Raw genomic sequence first — 22,416 nt, 5'->3', positions numbered from 1 at the left:
AAGCCTTCCCTTGAACATACGTAATTTTATGTTTCCTTGAACATGAATACAGAGTATTTTATGAAGAACTTACTCTTCTCCCCTTTCTACATCTCCCCTTAGAGGAAGAGGTAGCACTTCTCACCAGGGCCAACGCCTATGTGAAATGTGAATCCTATCCCCTCCTGTCTTCTCTAGCAAATTGCCCATGCCATCATCCCTTCTATCTCTCTATTAGATTCCTCCTGTGTTGCCTACAAACACCAAGTTTCCCTAATATTTAAAAAGGTCAAGCTAACCCCTATTATCCTTTCAAGCTACAGTCCTCCTATGTTCATCCAAACTCTTAAAAAGGATGTCACTTTCATTGCCTTCACATCCTTTCCTCTCACTGTTCTCAACTGTTTGTAATATGGCTTCTGATCTTACTGTTCAAATGAAACTTTGATTTGCAAAATTATCAATGATTTCTTAATTACCACATCTAATGTCCTTTTCTTAATTCTCTCCTTCATGACCTTTTGGTAGCATCTGACAATCACCCTCTCCTTGTGGATATTCTCTCATTCTCATTCTCCCCATCCCTTCTCCACCTTACCCCCAGAACAATACTCTGTATTCAGGAGGTATCTGTGTTTGATTTTTGATAAATTAAAAATAAAAAAGGATGCTCAATTCAACAAAACTAGAAAGAAGAGATCACTTTAAATTCTTTATGACAAAAGGTTTTCAATAACACATTAAATGAGTTTCTTTTCAGTCAATTATTCTTAAAAAGAAACTCTCCTTATCTAGATTATGATCTAGTAGATCATTCAGTTCATTCACCAACCATTTAGTAAGCACCTACTATATGTCAAGCATTGGAAATACAAACGTGAAAAACTAAACAGTTCCTGAGCTCAATGAGCCTTTTATTGGGGGGAAATGGCACAGAGAAGTAAACATAAAATATACACCAAGTTCACGCAAAATAATATTGGGGAGGAGAACATGAGCCACTTTGGACCTAGTGGGGGTTCAGGAGGGAGTCTCGAGGAGAAAATGGTACCTGGCCTGAACCTTGAAGAAAGCCAGCGAATGTAAGAGATAAAGGTGAGGAAGGAGTACATTCTAGGTACAAAGGACAGAATGTGCAATGCCACAAAGGGCAAGAATGGAATGGCAAGTTAACAAAACAACAAGTGGGACAGTATAAATGGAACAATGTTGTGAAGCACTGCATTATTATGTGCAATAAATCTGGAAAGGTAGGCTGGAGAGAGGCTGTAAAAGGATTTAAATGATAAGTTGAGGAATTTCTATTTAAACTTAGAGACAATAGGGAGTCACTAGAGCCACATGAGCAGGGGAGTTATGTGATCAGACTTGTGCTTTAAGAGTATTAACTTAACAGTTGCGTGAAGGATGAACTGGAGAACAGAGAAACTAAATGTAGGATGGCCAACGAGGGTAGGCGTTACTGTAATAGTCCAGGTGAGAGACAGTAAGTGCCCAAACTACAGTAGTAGCTATGTGAGGGGAGAGATGGGAATGAACACAAAAGAGATTAGAAGTAGAATCATTTGAAAGGTTAAGAATGGAAATCCCAGTTCCTCCAGAAAAGAGGCATTTTTACCCTAATTAAATTAGTTCAAAGAAGATTAAAACTTGACCATGGCTTAAGAAATGAGTTTTAAGACCTAGGCTGTGATTTCGATACCAGTTTTCCCTAGGTCACCACTGAGCCACCTCCACTAAGGGGGAAAGGATACTTCTAGGAAGAAAATTTGAGACCTTCTAGCTATATTCATTTATGGCTTTGACTACTACCAACTGAACCTCCCTGGAAAAGTTCCAGGTCTCTGAAGATTTCACAATTAATTTCACAATTAATTAACCCTTTTAACAAGGGTTCAAGTAAAACCAAAAAAGGGACAAACATATAGGAAGAAAGAGCTCTCACCGGATCAATGCCAAAAGGGTAGGGTCCCTCGAATACACCTTTGATGGCAGGGTCTAACTGGAGAACAGGATTCCCTCGAAGTGTGTCTTCTCTAATGATGTTAAAAAAAAAAACAACACATTTACTAGTTTGGCTAAGAAAAGAAGACCTGGGCTAGAAACCGGCTTTGCAACAAACAACAGAAACTTTGATTTGTTAGAAGAAAGAAAATGGTTATAGTTGGGGTGAGTAAAGAAAGAGGCAAACAGTTTAAATGAGCTGATAGGAAAAAAAAAGGAGGAAAAATACCTTCAATGAATCAAAAATAACCCAAAGGGAGAAATTTAAGAGTTCTTTTGTTGACATTTTATTACTTTATGAAAAAAAAACAGTGTTTCTGTTCCCTATTTTTGAGTCCTACCAAAATAAATTAGTTTGTTGTATATAAGAGGACACCGCATCTTTTTGCCAACTTAGTCAATTCCTAAAGAAACACTCGCTCTGGGTTTTCTGTGGTACTCTTAATCAGTGGTGTCAAACTCAAATAGAAAAGGGGTCACTAAACCATGTATACCATATACCCCTTGTGGGTAGCATGTTGACTTAGAAAACCTTATATTAACATAATCTACATTCTACTGAATGTTTATTTTGCCAAATATTTCTTAATCACATTTTGATCTGGTTTGGGCTGCACTCAGGAGTTCTAGGTCACCACCACTCTTGAAAAGCAAAGTTGAGCATAGGAAAAGAAATACTTTGATCTTTGGTTTCTCTAATCACTTACGTCCAATTAGACGTGAACATTGGCCTGACACTCCAGGATGACCCAAATATGTTAAGTGCCTTGGAAAAGCAGTCATTGTAGATAAGTCCAGTATAGATGGAGAACACGCCCATAAGCAGAATGATGTACCGGCCATTAAACACAGTGCTAAACATCTGGCATACGGAAAAAAAACAGAGTACAAGTACATATTCACAAGATTGAGTCTTGGCACAATGTTGACAAATGTCTCTGAGAATGTAGTATCTCAATCATCCCATGTGTTCCATGATTCATTTTGGGTCAAGCAACTCACAGGAAAGATCAATGCTAGCTACATGTTTACTTTCTCAAGGAGAAGCCAGTAGTGTTAATATCAACTTCTCTCTTCTTGTTTATTTTCCTGACAAAGTCTATAAGATGACCAAGAGGATTATATTACTGAAGAAAATTTAAGCATTCCCCCTCCCCCCTATCAGTGCAACTCCTGGTCTAATGAAAGGGTGACTTGGTTTTACCTCATTCTCATTCTTCTGGGAGAGGATTCGACTCTCTCGAGTCACCATCCAGATAGCAAAGAGAGTCATCAAAATCCCATGACCAAAGTCTCCAAACATGACAGCAAACAGGAAAGGGAAAGTGATGATGGTATAAGGAGCTACATAGGAACCAAAAGACAGAAAGTGAGGGAGAACAGACTAAGTGTAGAAATAGGTAACAAAGTTGATCTGTTGAATCCACCCTGATCCTCTCTATATTTTGTTAATAACATAAAAAGACCTACTACTCTAAGAAGTCTGAAATCAATTGTCAGACTAGATAGTTTTTGGGGAAAAACCCTCCTGGTGGGGTCTATAATCACAAAGTCACAAAGCATCTTTAACTGTAAATGAAGATGAAAAGTAACAGCTCAGTTTAACCCCTTTTTCTAACTTCAATGCCATCATTCCTAAGACAGGTCTGTTTTTTCTTTTTTCCCTATGGTACTGTTATTATTTTTCAATAAATGATTCTGCTAGTAAGTGAGAGATATCCCACATCCAAGACAAGGCTGGTTCTATTTTCAGGCTTGTGATTTAAGAATTTGAGGCTCTGAGAAATTCTTTCTCGAACAATTACAAGTACATCAAGTTATTTGAACAGTAAGCCATATTTTGCCTAAAATATTATCCGTTGATTTTCTACAATCTGATTTGACTAAAATTTGCTGCCATACCTAAAAAAAAGAAGAAACAGTAAGATTATCTTCAAAATATAGAATAATCATAACCAGAAATCAATATTTTACTTAGAGCTGCCTCTGCTCGTACTTTGCCAAAAGAAGGTTAAGTATTTTACAGCCATGAGTAAACATGTTAACAGTTCAATACCATAAGTTGTTCTAATTTCCTTGTAAGATGCAAACAGTCCTTTGTATGAAGTCCAAGCTTTCATACAAAAATCTAGGGGTGATAGTAGTTCCATGTGAACCAAAATGGACAAAAGCACCAGTTCAACTGCCAACAGGGATATTATCTATTATCAAGAGACTCTGTCAGTTCATCTTGGCCGCTCAACAGTGACTGAGATTTTTGTCCAGAAGTAGCTCTCAAGAAATTACCTGGAATGATTACCTCAAGGATATTACCTGGATTGATCTCCCGGTATGTTCCAATGCCATAAGCATCTACCAAGTTCTGAAAGCCAGATGTAAACTTGTTGGTTTTGTTATAAGTTGGGGGAGTCTGGTTTGTCTGCATCCTGTTGAGAATGGAAGGCACTGTAGAGCCACTGTGCTCCTGTGAAATGGCAGGCATACAATGTTAAACTACTTTTCCAAGGCTTTGGGGAAAAATGAGACTAAATGCAAAACTAACAAGGAGAGATTTAAACTAGTTATCAGATAGAATTTCTTTAAAATAAGTTACTTAATTCTAGTACTGGTGACTAAAGAAAGCTGTGGAATCAATTTCCCTGGGAAACATTCAAGTCTGACTATCTTTTCCACTCTCCCCTTGTTACTACATCCCCACCACCTCAAAATTTCTTTGATTCTTTCCTTCCTTTCCTTCAACTCTAAAGGTATTTTTCCTTTCCAAGATTAAATCTTCTACTTTTACTCTTTCTCCCATTTCCGCTTACTTCTTTTTTAAGATCTCAATCTCCTTCTCTCTATGGTATCTTCAATCTCTCCCTCTTCATCTGGTTGTTTCCCTCTCTGCTCTCTCTCCCCTGACCCTCAGATATACTTGAACTACCGCATTCTATTTCTCCTTTTACCATAAAATTTCTTAAATGAATAATTTATATTTGTTGTTTCTACTTCTTCATCATCACTCATTTTTTAATGCAGAATCACAGAATTTCAGAGTTGGAAAGGGATATTGGTGGACAACTAGTCTCACATATAAACAAAACAAATTCCCACTATAGTATACCTGATAAGTCATCATCCAGTCTCTGTCTGAAGACTTCCAAGAAGAGGCAATGCCACAACCAGCCAAGGCAGCCCATTTTACTTTCTGATAATGCTTAATTCTTAGGAAGCTTTTCCTGACACCAAGCCTAAATTTTTCTCTCTAACTTCCTCCTGGTTCAGACCTCTGGAGCCAAACAAAACAAATATGATCCTTAAACACAACTATCATGTCCTCTCCTCCTCCCCTACCCTCCAAATCTTCTCCAGATAAAACATATCCATTTCCTTCAACCAGTTTTCATATGACATGGCCTCAAGGTCCTTCATCACGCTCTCACTTAACAACTGTCTCCTTAAATTACCCAGATGGAACATGAAATGCTTTGTAATCTGGCTTCTCTTCTTACACCCATCAAATGTATATCCTTTCAAAGGTCAAAGAAATGACCAACAAATCATCAAACCCTTTTCTGTTCATGCATGTCCCTTGACTTCTCTACTCATTCTGACACCCTTCAATTGGCTTCTGTGGTGCTATACTATCCTGGTTCCTCTCCTACCTCTGTAATCACTGCTTTTCTCTCCTACTGGATGGTTTCTCTTCCATTTTTGACATCTGAAATGTAGGTTTCCTCCAAGTTTCTACCCTCAACCTTCTTCCCTTCCTATACGTTTTCCCTAGGAAACCTTTGTTGTCTCAGATTCTACTATGATCTCTATAGTATTAAGCCCCAAATGTATAGCTCTAGCTCACATCTTTTCCTGAGATTCAGCAACCTGCAGATTATTATTTTTTTTAATTTTTGGAGGTAATGGATATTAAGTGACTTGTCCAGGATCACACAGCTACTAAGTGTCTGAGGCCTCTCCTGACTCCAGGTGCTCCCAGATTATTGACTACTGTATCTTGTGTACCTAACCTATTCCACTGATCCACCACTCTATTTCTTAGCCAATACCAAATAGTTTTGATGATTGTTGCTTTATAACGCAGTTTTAAATCTGGTATAGCTAGGCTACCTTTCAATTTCTTTTCATTAATTCCACTGATATTCTGGACCTTCTGTTCTTCCAGATGAATTTTGTTATTATTTTTTCTAGCTCTATAAAATAATTTTTTTGGTAGTTTGACTGGCATGGCACTGAATAAGTAAATTAATTTAGGTATTAATTAATAAAATTAATTTATTATATTAGTTCAGCCTACCCATGAGCAACTGATATTTTTCCAATTACTTATACCTGACTTTATTTCTGTGAAAAGTATTTTGTAATTGTGTTCCTATAGTTCCTGGGATTGTCTTGGCATGTAGATTCCCAAATATTTTATATTGTCTATTTCTCTTTCTATCTATTGAAGCTGCGCTTTATTAGTAATATACAGAAATGTTGGTGATTTATTTTATATCCTTCAAGTTTGCTAAAGTTGTTAATTATTTTAAGTAGTTTTTCACATGATTCTCTAAGTATACCATCATATCATGTGCAGAGAGTGACAGTTTTGTTTCTTCATTGCCTATTCTAATTCTTTCAATTTCTGTTTCTTCTCTTAATGCTAAAGCTAACATTTCTAGTACAATATTGAATAACAATGGTGATAATGGACATCCTTGTTTCACCTCTGACCTTACTGGAAATGCTTCTAGATTATCCCTATTTTATATAATGCTTATTGATGGTTTTAGATAGATGCTACTTATCATTTTAAGGAAAACTCCATTGATTCCTATGCTTTTTAGGGCTTTTTAATAGGAATGGATGTTGTATTTTGTCAAAAGCTTTTTCTGCATCTATTGAGATAATCATATGATTTCTGTTAATTTTGTTACCAATATGGTCAGTTATGCTGATAGTTTTATTAATATTGAACCAGCCCTGCACTCCTGGTATAAATCCCACCTGGTCATAGTGTATTATCCTCATGATAAGTTGCTGTAATCTCCTTGCTAATACTTTATTTAAAATTTTTGTATCTATATTCACATATTCATTAGGGAAACTGGTCCATAATTTTTTTCTTTGTTTTGCCTCTTCCCAGTTTAGGTGTCAGTACCATATTTATATCATAAGAGGAATTCAACAGGACTCCTTCTTTGCCTGTTTTTTCAAATAGTTTATATAGTATTGGAGTTAATTGTTCTTTAAATGTTTGGTGGAATTCACTTGTGAATCCATCTAGCCCTGGAGATTTTTTCTTAGGGAGTCCACTGATGTCTTGTTCAATTTCTTTTTCTGAATTGGGGCTATTTTTATTTCCTCTTCTGTTAATCTGGGCAATTTCTATTTTTGCAAATATTCATCCATTTAACTTAGATTGTCAAATTTATTGGCATACAGGTGGGCAAAAGAGCTTCTAATTAGTGTTTTAATTTCTTTTTCATTGGTGGCGAATTCACCCTTATCATTTTTGATACTGAAAATCTGATTTTCTTTTTTCTAAATTAAATTAACCAAAGATTTATCCATTTTATTGGCTTATTACTTATTAGTTTAATAGTTCTCTTAATTTCAATTTTATTAATCTCTTCTTTGATTTTCAGAATTTCTAATTTGGTATTTAATTGAGGATTTTTAATTTGTTCTTTTTCTAGCTTTTTTAGATTCACTGATCTCTTCTTTCGCTATTTTGTTCATGCAAGCATTTAGAGATATAAAATTTCCCCTAAGAACCACTTTAGCTGCATCCTATAAGTTTTGGTATGTGGTGTCATGATTGTAATTCTCTTGGATGAAGTCATTGGTTGTTTCTATGATTTGTTGTTTGACCCACTCATTCTTTATGATCAGATTATTTAGTTTCCAATTTTTAGTCTATCTTTCCATGGCTCTTAATACATGTAATTTTTATTGCATCATGATCTGAAAAGGATGTATTTAATATTTCTGACTTTCTGCATTGGATTATGAGGTTTTTAATGCCCTAGTACATGGTCAATTTTTGTGTAGGTGCCATGTACCACTGAGAAAAAGGTATATTCCTTTCTATCCCCATTCAATTATCTCCAGAGGTCTACCACATCTTACTTTTTCTAAAATTATATTCACCTCTTTAACTTACTATTCATTTTGTGGTTAGATTTATCTAGTTATGAGAGGGGGAGCTTGAGGTCCCCTACTAGTATAGTTTTGCTGTTTATTTCTTCCTGTAACTCACTTAACTTCTCTAAGAAATTGGATGCTATACCATTTGGTACATATATGTTTAGTATTGATATTACTTCATTATCTATGGTACCTTTTAGCCCAATGTAGTTTCCTTCTTTATCTCTTTTAATTAGATCAATTTTTGCTTTTACTTTGTCTGAGATCAGGATTTCTACCCTAGCTTTTTTTACTTCAGCTGTCTCATAGCCTGCTCCAGCCTCTGACACATAACATATTCTGCTCTAGCCTCAGATTATTTTTAGTAAATTTTTATTGATATCTTTCATTTTTATTTCACCAACATTTCCCAATACCTCTCTCTCCTCTCCTTTCCTTGATAGACATCTCCTATAATGAAAATAAGATTTTTAGAAAATAGTCCAGCAAAAATCAAAACATCAAGAGTCCTGAATTTTCAATTATCAGCAAGACAAATTCTTACTGCCCCATCAGTACCTTAAACATACCTAAAAACACATCTCCTCCTAACAACCCTGCTTCTAGAAATTGTACCCTCCATTCTCCCAATAAAACAGGTTCAAATTTTCAGAACTGCCTTTGATTTCTTCATTAACTATATTCAGTCCCCAAGGAATAGATTTTTCCTTCTCAGTCCACTGTTCCTTCCTTTCTCTTCTTGCCTTCACCACACTATTTCAGGACTTTATCACTTCATGCCTGGACTACTGCAATCACTTCCAGTCCTCTTCTTGCCTTTGACCTTTCCTCCTCCACTCTGCCCTGCCCTATATACGATATCATTATGTAATCTTTCTCAAGCACCCCGTTCTGCTCTGTAAATTTTTTTATTCTGAATTTAAATACCAAAAAAAAAAAAGATTATTTCCATCTACACAGCCAAATGTAAAAAGAAGATTCTATATAAAACTATATATCACCATTTCATACCACTTGCTTTTTTAAAAAGCATATAATAAACTCTACATTTTACTTTCAAAACTGCCTTTCTTGTCTGTGCTTCCTTCTGGACTTGCTTCTGTTTTCAGCTGTGCATTTTAAAAAATGTTTCAGTGAACCTTTTTTTTTTTTGTGCATCACTATTGCAATCTTCTTCTCCCCTTACCTCTCCTAATTAAAAATTGAGAGAAAAAAATTACTCTTGTAACAATTACACTAATAACTCATAATAGCTCTCTACTGTTTATTAAACGGTCTAAAATTCTAACTTAGCATTCAACTCTCTCCATAATCTAGGCTGAACCCACTTTTCCAGCCTCTACGATTCCCCTACACAAAGCCTAGATCTCTGTTCTTCTGTATTACCTGATATTCCCTCAACACCCATTGAACTTTTCTTCCATGAACTTTGCCTTCATGGCTTTGCTCATGTTGTTCTCTTTGCCTGGAATGTTCATACCACTTATCAGACTCCTATCCTTCAAGACCCTGCTCAAATGCTATCTCCTTTCCAGCTTTGCCTAGAGCAGTTAGCTTGGAACACTCATAGTATTTATCACTTTCCACACTGTGTTGTTATTTACATATGTCTAAACTGTAAGCTCCTTGGCAACAGGTATTATGTTTTGTGGCTCTCTGTATCCTTTGCAGAATCAAGTTAAGTGCTGTGGATATGATAATTAAATTATTTTTAATTTGTGGCAGATTAAGGAAGGTCGAATTTTAGGTATATCTTAGATTGGGCATGGCAAAGCAGGAGGTTTGGAATTTTTTTAAAGAATTTTGATAAAAAAGCTAGGAGCTAATGGCAAAAGAATTTAAAAGGGAAGTAAATCCAAGAGGGATGTGGATGCTGTTGAAATTGAAGTTCTGAAGATGATTCCAGTGAAAAAAAGAAGCAGGATGTGGCTGAACAGGGAGTTCACCAAGTTCAGATTTTAAAAGGGTATTTACAAAAGATGAAAGCAAGAACAGAAAACTGAGGACACACAAAAGAAGAAGAAGATTATGTTAGAACAGTGTCAGGAAGGTTAAAGATCAATATAAACTAAGGATTATGTTAAATACTGAATATAACACAAAAGGTTTTTTTTTAATTATATTGAGGGAAGGAAGAAGAGCGACGGTGTAATATGATCATTGCTTCTGGAGGGAAGGACAGGATGATGACTGAGGCAGAATATTACCTAATACCTCCATTCCTTTTGTCTTCTCTACCAAAGAAGTAATTCACAAACAAGAGAACAAAAACTATTATTAGGAAGTTGAAACCTTAGAAAAGTGATGAGATGCTATAAGCACCTAGCTGTCCTCAGTATGTTCAAGCCACCTGGTGTGGGTAAATAATATCCTAGAGCAGAGGTCAGCAAAGTCCAGGGCCAAATCCGGCCCACTGCCTACTTTTGTACATTTGTAGAGCTAAGAATGGTTTTTACTTTCTTTTTCCTTTCTTTATTTTGAGTTCAACATTCATCTCGATAAGATTTTGAGTTTTAAAATTCCCACACATACACACTCCCTCTTCCCCATGATAGCATGCAATCTGATATAGGCTATACATGTATTAAACATATTTCCATGTTAGTCATGTTATGACTAGCCACGTTGTGAAAGAACAATCAGAGCAAAAGGGAAACACCATGAGAAAGAAAAAGCAAAAAACAACAAAAGAGAAAATAGCATGCTTCGGTCTGCATTCAGATTCTACAGTTCTTTCTCTGGATATGGATAACATTTTTCATCATGAGTCTTTTAGAACTGTTTTAGATCACTGCACTACTCAGAAGAGCTAACAAAGTCAGTCATTGCACAATGTTGCTGCTACTTTGTACAGTGTTCTGGTTCTGCTCATTTCATTCAGCATCAGCTCATGCAAGTCTTTCCAGGTTTTTCTGAAGTCTGCCTACTCACCATTTCTTGTGGAACAATGTATTCCATTACATTCATACACCACAACTTGTTCAGCCATTCCCCAATTGATGGGCATCCCCTCATTTTAATGGCTTTTATTTTCTTAGCAAAAAACAAAACTTTATTTAAAAATGTAAAAAACATTCTCAGCTCTAAGAATAATGTAGTTTGCTAACCCTTCTCCTAGAAAAAATAAACTCAGATGTAACTGATCTGTCATCAGTGATCCCTGAGAAATTCTGGAGAATTTAGAAAGATGCCATAGAACTAGAGATGAACAAATGTCCAAATGCTTTTTAAAAGTCCACCTAGAAGATGGACTCTTCATAGGTTGGTGACTTTGATTCCTGAAAAACACATCAAAATGGAATACTAGAAGAGTGGTTTGAAAGTAGATGCCCATTGATGGTGGGATGGCTAAACAAACTGTGGTACATGAACACAATGGAATTTACTGGGCTATAAGAAATGATGACCATGATGATGAATAAAAAGAAACAAAGGTTAAAACTTGGATGGAATGAAACAGTGAAATAAAGAGAATTAGGAAATCAATATACAGAATATTACAACAATGTAAATGGAAAAAACTGCAACAAAACTACTTCTTCATAGAGGTGGTGGACTATGGATGTTGAACACTGCATATGATGCCAAATTTTTTTTTACATGTTAGTTTTGCTAAATTTTTCCCCTCTCCTTTTATATTTTTTTAATAAGTGCTTTGTAAGCACTTATAAAGAGAATAAAGAAACAATATAGGTCCATTAAGAACAAGCCAGGCTAGACTAGCCCCAAACTTCACTTTTTTTTTAATTTGCTTTAAAAAATTTTTCCTTTTAATTATTATGACCTTGAATAACATCAACATGAATGAACATTTTTCTTTACAAAGCAGAAAAAAAAAGATGTGTATGAAACTGCGAATGTCCACTATGCACAGCTTGTTTTTCAGTCTATTTCAAATTTAACAAGGTAATCCCAAAATTGCCTTGCTAATTTGTGTCCCTTTTGGAACTTGCTTCTGTTCTATTCTCTTTTTTTTAATGATTCAATGAATGTCTTTTTAGTTTAATTATCATGAGCCCTCTCTTGTGCGCACTCCCCCCTTCCAATTTGTCACCTCACAGACACTCTGATGATGAGCTTAGCTTACCTGGTTTTCAGACAAGTGACATGTGCATACATACATACACACACACACAAGGTACATTGCCAGTTGGTATTTAAATACTTGAGTTTTGTATGATATGCAGGAGATAACACATTTCCTTCACTGGTGTAATCTTTGAGAACCCAAGGTCTTCTCCACTCCATGAAGATAAGATTTTAATGGAGTTGATCATTGGCTGAATTCCATTAATAGAAGTATAATGAAGAGAAGGGCAGTTTCACTGTACTCTTGTCTTGACTGACCCATATCTGGAGTAGTGTGAACCAGTTCTTGACAGTTTATTTTAGGAAAAATATAGGCAAACTGAAATGGGCTCCAAAAGAGGGCCCTGTGATGCTGAGAGAACTCTGAAATTAGTAAAAAGGAATTGGGAATGTTTAAAATGGAAAAAGAATTGAGGGGGTGAGAAAAAGCATCTGTCTTCAAATATGTGGTGAGTTATCATATAAAAGAGAAGTTGTTTATTCTGTAAGGCTCTAGAGGGCAGAACTAGACAGAAGCAAGAGATGGAAGTTACAGAAAGATGTCAGTTCAATATAAGGAAAAAAAAAATTTCCTAACAATCAGAGCTGTTTCAAAATAGAATGGGCCCTGGCTGGAGGTAACGATTCAACCCAATAAGCATTTAGTATGACACCAAAGACAAAAGCAAAAAAAATAATCGCTTCTCTCAAGGAGTTTATACTCTACTGGTGGGCTATAACATCCAATTAGACAAACATACATATGACAATCAAGGAAGAGAAAACTAACAGTTTGGGGCAGAGGGGTGGGAGAAGAGAGAAATCAGGATAGCTATCATATGAACTGTACTTTGAAATATGCTAGGAATTCCAAGAGGCTGGGGTGAGAGTGGGCACACTCCAGACTCCCTCTCTAGAGATAGGGAGTTTCTTATACCCAGACATCTTTAAGAATAGGGTGGATAGTCACTTGTCAGGGATGTGTGTAAAGAGGATTCATGTCTCAGGAGAGAGGACCAGAATTTCCTCTCTTAGGAGATAGGGCCTTCTCTGAAACCCTTCCAACTTTAAAATTCTATGATTCTAGCTTTATCTTTAAAGGGTATTTAGGGGGCAAAGATAAAATAAAAGATATTAAAATGCTTTGGAAGATCATCATGGAAAAGCAAAGAATCAGAATCACTGCCTTTATGGAGTTTGCAGAAGCGTCTCAGCCCCACAACACTCACCGTGCCTCTCCTCAGAGCAAACTGGATGGAATCTAGGTCAGCAACAGGGCACCAGACTTCAGCAATCAGACACTTCTGGGTCACATCAATGTTGCACAGGTTCAGGGTATGGTAGATAGCCTTCATCTTCCGAACTTTGATGAACCAGACACGGATGTTTTTAGCAGCTGCCTGGAGGACCCTCTGTCGGTGATCCTCTGTTTGGTTTAGAACCTTGCATGAAAAGAAAGAACAAATAAGCTTTGCAGACAAAATGCTGGTTTATATTTCATAAAGCAACTGACAGATAAACACAGCTCTGGATTTTCTTAAGGGTTGCCTAGTTTCTTTTCCTCTGACTGAAATGGTCTTCCTTACCCAAAGTGACAGATAATTATTCCCCAATTAGGCACCAGTCTATTGATTTTCATTTAATGGATTTTTTCCTCTGTGATTAAGTTGAAAATAAAATAAACTGTTCATTGATTTCCTGGGATTGACTCACATGGATTTTTAATTTGTCATCTAGGGTTTGTAACTCGGGGTTACAAAATGCCATTAAAAGTACCATAACAGTGGCACAATGACTTGAAAAATGGACAAAACCATACTTTTGAGTAGAGAATCAAAAAATTCCATGAAAAAACCTACCTATCTCACACCATTTTCAGAACATAGTAGGAAGAAGGCCTATTATGACTGTTCTACATTATAAGATCTACCTGTAAAAATCAGAGGGCTCATAGGGAGTATGTCTGGAATGCCCCACACCACTATAATCATGGGTTTATTTATAGTCATGTGTTTGCCCTGTTGTCTGGTATCATTGAAAAAAGTTCCAAATGTTACCCTTTATGAGCCAGTACAGATTTCCCTCTAAGGAATTCCATTACAAAGATAAAAGTGTGATGGGAAAGATGGCAGTTACCATTCCACCTTCCACTGCTCACCATTAAATGTTTAAAATTTCAAATAGGATCATCAAAGCCCTAACACCACTTACATGACCTTGGGCCAGTAGCTTAACTTCCCTGGGTCACCTAAAGGACTAGGTGGTCTTTAAATTCTCTTCCATCTCTGGATCTATGACAGGATGATTACCACATTTTTGCAGAATCTGAATTCCCATGTGTTTTTGGAGTAGGGAAAGACATAAAGAGGCACAGACATGCAGGCTGTCTGACCCTGATCAAGAACCTTTCACAGAGAAGCAAAATTATTCCCTAACAGATTATATATCCCAAGGAAGCCAATGATAAAAAAGGAGGGTCTCATATATACCCAAATATTTATAGCAACACTTTTTGTGTTAGCAAGATGCTATTGATTGGGGAATGGCTAAACAAACTGTGGAACACATATATAACAGATTATTATAAGAAAAAATGAATATGATGACTACAGAGAAGTAGGGAAAGACTTATACAAACCAATGCTAAGTGAAATAAGCAGAATCAGAAAAACAACATACATAATAAGTACATCAATATAAATGGAAGTAACAACAATAAAATATGTGAAATTGAATACTGTGAAATTACAATGACCAAGCTTGGCCTGAAAGATAATGGAGAATGTATCCCATTCTTTGCAGAAGTAGAGGGCACAGAAATGGAGAAGTGGAGAAAACCACATACGAATTTGTATTTGGCTGATGTGATTAGTTTTGCTAAACTGTTTTTGTTTTTATTTTTCAATTCTTTGTTATAAGGGATGGTTGGGGGGGAACATATTGGGAAACGTAGGTGATATGAAGATAAAAAATATTAACACAAAATTTTTTTTAAATTAAAAAAAAAAGAATGTCTTGGACTGGGATGGGTAACTTTTAGGGAAAACCAAAGCTTAGAAAACCTTTAGAATTCAAGAGAGTTAATTGTGATCCTTCACACTGAAGTTTGATCAAAATTATTCAACTTTTCAAGGACCCACAAAGCCCATTTTTCTAATGCATTCTTTAAACTATGGTCTCTGCATCAGAAAATGTCTCCAGTAGTGAATGACACCTGTGACCAAGTTGTAGGTTATCACCCAATTAGCATATCTGCCCACTACTTTTCCTATATAATCTTTAGCATCATTCCTGTTTGATGGCAAGTTCCTTAAGGAGCTCTGCCCGCCATATTGGCATAACAGTAAATCTTTGCCAACTTGACTTAAAGAATGCTTGAGCCCATGAATTCATTCCAGACAACCCTCTCCTGTACTTCAGTTCTTGAAAGGTCCCTGAACCTCTCAAACCGCATCAGAAAGAAGGTGATCAGTGGTCTCCAAAACTTTTATGACTCTTAGTAAAAAATTTCTGAGTCTAAAATTGCTCTTTTCCTTCCCTAACATTTCTGTAACATTCTGAACCAAAATGCAGCTCCCTGACCCACCATTCTCTATAGGTAATGTTCCCTCAATAGAGTGAAAGCTCCTTAGGGGAAGTGGCTGTTTTTATTTTTGTATTTGTATATCCAGTGTTCATCTCAGTGCTTGGCACGTAGTAAAGGCTTAACACTTCCTCTCTCCTTCCTTCCTATATTCAATGAAATAGTGGCTCCATTTTCTATATGAAGCCTTTCCTGATTTTTTGCCTATTTGCCAGTGCCTTTCTCTAAAACGTATCATGTATTTTGTACACATTTTTGTAAACACAAATTGACTCCCTTAATTCAGATTATAAACTCCTTGAAGGGAAATGTCCTTTTATCCACAGGCATGTTGCTACCTTTCACCAGCCCACTGATCACCTCACTAGAGCCTCTTTGTTCCCAGCAGTGGTCTCCTTGGCCCCTGCTATCCATTCTTTTACTGTTACTTTCCCTACTGTTGACTTTCACAGTCATCACAGCTGCCATCCTTGGAGTGGTGAGAATGCCACTCTTTACCACCACCAAAGCTTGCCTGCACAGTCCTTAGAAGAAATCAGGGAGAGAAACAGAAACCCATGGGTTCAGCCACCTCCTCTGTCACCCCTACAGCAGCTGCTACCCACTGAACCTGATGTGAGAAGTCCCCATGTTAATCTGGTCACTGTCATTCTGGCTGCCCCAGGTCTTTCACTCAGCCTGCATTAATTCCCAGTACCACTTGGATACTCTGGGCTTCTTACTTGGGCTGTATCTGTCCCTATTGCTGTCACTGGCACAGTTTAGTAAGTCATGAACTGTGGCAGTGGTAGGATGGAAGAAGGTAGTGAGAAAGGAATTAATACCCATGCCATTGCTGCACCAGCCACTCAGAATGAAGAGTCCTCTGCCAGAAACCAGCTGTGTCAAAGGTGGAGGCTTAGACCCTTAGTTTTTTTTTTTCATATGTCCTCTCCAATCCTCTTAACGGACTTTGGAGACCACTGTTTTAGGCAAAAACAAAAACAAACAAAACCCCACAGATGCCTAGTCAATGCAGTCTCTTTTGAGGGTGGCTATTTTTTTTCTGGTCCATCCCTGAAACCCTTATCCAGTTGGGAAACCATAAACATAACAGAAAGAGTTCACCCAGTAACATTTGTTAATGGGAATTTTGGATGCCAAAGGTATTCAATGAATTATTAGCATTACAAGAAGAATAATTATAGACTACTACAAACTCTGCGTTATTATACCATTTGGAGGTCATCAATCCTGGTGTTAACTCCAGAAGCCATTTCCTTCCTTTCCTGTGGTGTTTCAGGGCAGGGATAGAGTGAAGCTCGAAACCTGGAATACACAGGGACTGGATAAATAACAGTGATGTAATCAAGCTAAATCATCTGGGGATATGACTTAAGCTACTCAAAGCACCAAAAAAGGCTCAGTTTAGGTGCAAGTGGTGGATTCAGTTCAATTAGTCTGAGGTCAGAGACAGAGTTAATAAATATGTCATGGGATTCCAACTCAGGTCTCTCTGACTCTAAGGCAGGCCTCCTTCAATTCTAACATAATCCTTCTTTATCACTGTCTCTATTTTTATTTGGTGAGCAAAAAGGAATTTAATTGTAACAAAGTTATAAGAAGGAAGTCTAGATTTTAGCCTGAGTTGTCATCACTATTATGCTTTTGCAACTATAAAATTCTCTTTTGGTCAAGAAAAGAAAAAAAAAGGAAAATATGATTTAAAAAATGACAGAGTTTGGTAAATTTGAAAGAGTCTTGGTTTTGAAGTCAGAAAGATCTGAGTTCAAATCTCAATGCCAATACTTACTAGTATGAACCTGGGCAAATAATTTAACACTCCTTAGGCTCAATTTCTGTATTTGTAAAACTGAAATGGTATTTCTCTTATTTAACTTCATAGAGTTGTAAGGAAGAAAATCATACATTTTAAAGCACTATAAAATTCCAAGTTATGATTAAGTCATTTGGATGACTGAAGCAAGAATGTTATTTCAGAAAATATAAAGAAATGACACATACAGATAACTTTTGGCACATGTATATAGACTCTATTATTTCAAAACATTTATCATTTATAAAAAACTAGATGTGAAAGATTTCATTTCTTCAATAAAAGAGATTTATGACCTTGAAGTTCATTTCTAAATGAGCTTATATCAATTTATCCAATAATTAGACCAACAGTAATTTAAAACATCTCTATAGCAATACATAGTCTTATCCAAAGGAATACTCTTCGGTCCAGGCAAGTCAGAAGAATTACTACTTTACTCATCTTCAAGCTAACACTAAAGAAGTTTTAACATTTTCTCTAGGTGAGTACATTTCTCTTACCCTTCACAAATTTTCTTGACTCTGTTTTTCAGCTGATCACCTTGGAAAAAAATGATAAATACTGACTTGTGCACGTAGTCTCCCTAGAACCCAGAAACAAATCGAGATTTCACAGCTCTAAATGCTGAAGAAAACTTCTAGATAAATTAGTTTCTTTGATAGATAAGAAGCAATAAATTTCCTAGTTCCTTCATACACTATACAAGGGTAGCTACCATGTTTTTAGTCATCTCTTGCACCCTTAACTTTACTGAAAAAACATCATTCCTTCAATTTTTATTTCAGGTGAGTCCTTTTTATCTTCCTAATGGGCAAGAGGGTAGGTCCTTAGGGCAGCCTAGCCCAGAGGCTAGGATAATTACTAATCAGATCATTTACCAGTTCAGTTCGAACAATTTACCTGTCTGCATGGTGAAAAGGAAGAGAAGTTAATTTCTGTTCATGAGTTTAAACAGTCTCAGATAAGAGATATAAAGCCACTGAAAAGTTATTAAATGAATAGCCATAAAACACTCAAACTTGACTTCACAAATAAGGCACAAATAAAGCTTAAATAGTTAGGTTATACTAATTATGAATACTAGAGAAAAATCAGGAAATAAGGTGAGCAGAAGCTGAGGAAGGCCCAGGAGTGTTTTAAATCTCTGAGTTCTCCAGGGATATTGAGAGTACATTCTTTGTACAGCTGCTCTTGTATAGATATCCAGACCCTCTTCCTGTATTTGTTGATAAAATATTGTTCTTCCCTGCCAGAGGAAACTTGGCTTAATGTTCCTGAGTATAGTTATACACTAGGTGTGACCTTAAACTCAGTATGAAATGTTTCCAAAACTCTGTGGCTAGGATTGCCTTTGTGGGCCATCTATGTCACCATAACCATAACTATGATACAGAAAATAAGTTGCATAAACATCTGAGTCATTTTCAGCTCAGTGATACAGCCTGAAACCTCACTAGAGCCAACATTTCTTCTTCAGAAGAACAAAGATCAATGATTTAATAAATGTCATACTAAGTAAGAGCAGAAAAGTAACCATTTTCTCAGTCAAGTCATGGGTGTTATAAGTAGCAGCCAATTCTAGGCTATTCATCTATCTCTGATTAATGATGTAATTTTTTTTTTATGGATTTAACTTGTTTCACTTATAATACCAGAAGCACATAGTTCTGACCATCCTGAGATTTGTACTTTGAACTTATTGTTTTATCGAATGCAAAATGAAAACTATCTCAAATTAATGAAAATCACTCAAATTCCCAACCAACTTATTTGTTGAAGTGAGAGACAAAAAAAGAAGTCTTCATCAACTGAACAAAAACTTGAACTTTAAACTGCTGAAATTACTAACTTTGTCAGTTTAGAGTCATAACGGTACCCCTTTCTTTTCTTTTGTAGTTTTTTATAAAAATCAACTGAGTAGAAATAGAAGCACTTGCTTTTTGCTGATTTTTACAAAAAGGCAAATCATTTCAGGTCCCAGATCAGTAACAGAAGATGTGTGGAACTACATCTGAAGTTTCCAATAACTAGAAAAACATTTCCAATTAAAATATCTCTGTAGTCATATCCAAGCCACATAAATACCAAATACGTGATGGAAATTATAGGGAAATAGGCTGTCCTGTAGCTCATATTGAAAACAAAGAAATAAAGATCTTTTCTTTGAGATGGTCCAAGTGTTCTGTTACCATTCTGGGCCCCCTTTACAGAATCCTACTCCACAGGATACAATTTCCTTGTCTTACAGTCACAGGATCCTCCAGGGGGTTTTCAATTTCAGCTTGACGCAGGAATACATTCCCCCTGCACACTCTCCACAGCATGCGCTCAAATGTAGGGATGCGCTCCCGGCTAATCACACCAGCCACAAAACTGTGAAAAGAGGGGAAAAAAAACCCCAAACAGATTAAGGATACTATTCCATTTTATAGGATGGGTAGCTCTTATATGATTCAGCAGCTGGGATCAGAGAAGACTGGCTATGGATAGGTAAGAAAGGTGCCAAGGTCATATTCCTGGCCTTACCCACTACAGGAACCAAGAGAAGGCTGCCAATGTAGCAAATACATAAAATGGGCTACGGGCTGATTCAGGAATAATTCTCAATAGATTCATGATGGAGTACCATTCTTGCAACAAACAGACTCCCTACAATGTAAGTTTTCTAAGAAAAAAGGGGAAGAACACATCTTAAATGCAGAGCAGACAGGTGAGAATGATAATTACCCAAGCCGTAGGGGTGTGCCTCTTCCGATCTCACTTGGGTCCAAGAGGGTTGATGACTCCTCCAACAGGTCTGGATCCGCCATCTGCTGATGATGCAATTCAGCCTGAATTCACAAATCAATTAATATCTAATGAAAATAGTTAGTGGCATGCAGGGAACGAGGAACCAGGAGATGAATGTGTGAAAAGAAATATGAAAAAAAGAGAAGATACACAAAAAAAGATAAACACAACACACAGAAAAGAAGGGAAGAGAACAAAGGGAAAAACAAGAAGTAACAGCAAGGCATCTGGGGAAATGATTATAGAGATAAGGAAAGAAGAAAAAAATATCACATGATGGTGACATGTAAAAATCTTTTATTCGGCAGAAGCCATTTTCCCTCTTTTTCTATTTCCACCAAATAAATCATAAAAGCACCAGAGAACACCTTTGCAGTCTATGAAGCAGTGAAGGTACTTTTGGGGAGTGATCGGGAGTGATGTGGGAATGCTCTCAAGCTGCAGAGGTATTTCCTGCTGCTCCCATGCCTACAATTTTACCTATGGCAAGCATGGGTTACAGGGAAGCACTGCCCTTTGGAAGCATCTATTACTCTCTCAAACACTGTTATGTTAACAGAAGAAACATCACCAGTTAGTTAAACAGAGTCCAAGAGCTTCAGGACCAGTGAAGTCCTCTGCACTTGTTAGAGGGAGCTTTAGGAAGAGTCAATGAACACTGTGCTTATGCTTTTTAAAGTGTCTTTCTTCCATAGACAGCGATAGAATACAAAACAGTAAGGCAGTCCTGAAATACAGTAATAACCTTTTACTGTTAGAACATCTGCCCTAGGAGAGAAATAAGAACTAAAAACTTATAATGAAGTTTCCTACCTTATACTAAGGTATCAAGTTTTTGATACCATGATATGTTCAGAGGCTGATGGACATTTTGTAGCTTTGAAGATCCTTGGGCACACAACTTGAGAGAGGACCACTGATTCAAATCAAGTACGTGAAAGTTAAGTACGGAAGGAACCACAACATCCAGCTAACAGATTGGTACAATCAATCTCAAAATGAATTCTGTTATTACAATTTGTACAACAAAATGGAAAGATAGATGAAGACTCCCTAGACTTAGACATTCTTTCCATACAGTTGATCTTGTAGCTCTTCATTCCTATCACATAGAAGAACCTGACCTTAAAATAAAATTATGTATCTGTCTTGACTGCTCATAGTACCAAATACTAATACACATACCCACTCAAATTGTTTGACCCAAAGGCTGGCAGAGGAGAGTGAGAAGAAGGGGGTATGAGTTAAAAAAATTCACAATAGTTTGGGTTTGTTTGTTTTTTTTTTTTTAAAGAGATTTGGTTTTTCCTTTTACAATTAGCTTTATCACAAGTTTGTTGATTTTCACTCAAATTCACTAAATAAGCAGCATGGAAGCCTCAATTTTTAAATCTTATGACTATACCATAGAAAATGGATTTGACATTCTAAGAAGGAAAAAATCAAAGTCCACAAGATGATAATATTAGATGGACTAAAAGCAAAGGAAATCTTTTGAGAACTACACAGTTAAAATTAATTGGTAGGCAGAATTAATGTCTTGAGACTTAGAAAGTTAGGGCAATATAATGGTTATATAATTTGTCATTTGTACTCAAATGATAAATCTGTGAACTTTTGTGTTTTTAATTCTGATCAACTGAAGGCTATAAAATAGAAAATTTTCTTTAAAATAATTTTAAAATGAAAAAAGAATAAGAGACCTGTAATACTAGGTACTGATATTTTTTTATTTTGAAGTATCTTGTTTTTTAAACTTAAAAGTTCAACATTGTAACCATGCCTTGCAAAAGACTGTCAGCAACACCCCTTGGTCAAATCCAGTGAAACTGAATGTTGCTCATACTATTTCTACTACCACTCTCTCCGCTTCTCCACTCCCTTCAGAGAGGACCCATCCAGATCTAATCTTCTCTAGTTGAAGAAATAGAAAACATTACTCAGCAACTGTACTAATCCAACACACTATGTAGGTTGAGGAATAAAAACAACCTATCGTGGATCTAAAATGGGACAAAAAAAATCTGATTATGTTCTAGTCACTGTT

At 36.4% G+C, this 22,416-nt stretch overlaps 1 protein-coding gene across 5 annotated transcripts in view; it reads right to left on the bottom strand.

Moving 5' to 3' along the window:
- Positions 1 to 22,416, bottom strand: part of ATP6V0A1 (ATPase H+ transporting V0 subunit a1) — a 57,839-nt gene that overhangs the window by 21,088 nt on the left and 14,335 nt on the right. For 3 of the 5 annotated variants that reach the window (XM_072646531.1, XM_072646527.1, XM_072646529.1), the window contains exons 6-14: positions 20,307 to 20,410; positions 19,826 to 19,952; positions 18,080 to 18,162; positions 16,975 to 17,068; positions 13,407 to 13,619; positions 4,297 to 4,447; positions 3,188 to 3,327; positions 2,691 to 2,845; positions 1,925 to 2,015 (exon numbers count right to left, since the gene is read on the bottom strand). In XM_072646531.1, the coding sequence (XP_072502632.1) occupies positions 1,925 to 2,015; positions 2,691 to 2,845; positions 3,188 to 3,327; positions 4,297 to 4,447; positions 13,407 to 13,619; positions 16,975 to 17,068; positions 18,080 to 18,162; positions 19,826 to 19,952; positions 20,307 to 20,410 (1,158 nt within the window). The remainder of the gene's footprint in view (positions 1 to 1,924; positions 2,016 to 2,690; positions 2,846 to 3,187; positions 3,328 to 4,296; positions 4,448 to 13,406; positions 13,620 to 16,974; positions 17,069 to 18,079; positions 18,163 to 19,825; positions 19,953 to 20,306; positions 20,411 to 22,416) is intronic. The other 2 variants (XM_072646528.1, XM_072646530.1) reach the window with 1 other exon arrangement.

The sequence above is a fragment of the Notamacropus eugenii genome, chromosome 2 (assembly GCF_028372415.1).
Source record: "Notamacropus eugenii isolate mMacEug1 chromosome 2, mMacEug1.pri_v2, whole genome shotgun sequence".
In the NCBI taxonomy this organism is placed as follows: domain Eukaryota; kingdom Metazoa; phylum Chordata; class Mammalia; order Diprotodontia; family Macropodidae; genus Notamacropus; species Notamacropus eugenii.
The sequence above is the reverse complement of the archived record's forward strand: the minus strand, read 5'-3'. Positions and strand labels throughout refer to the sequence as shown.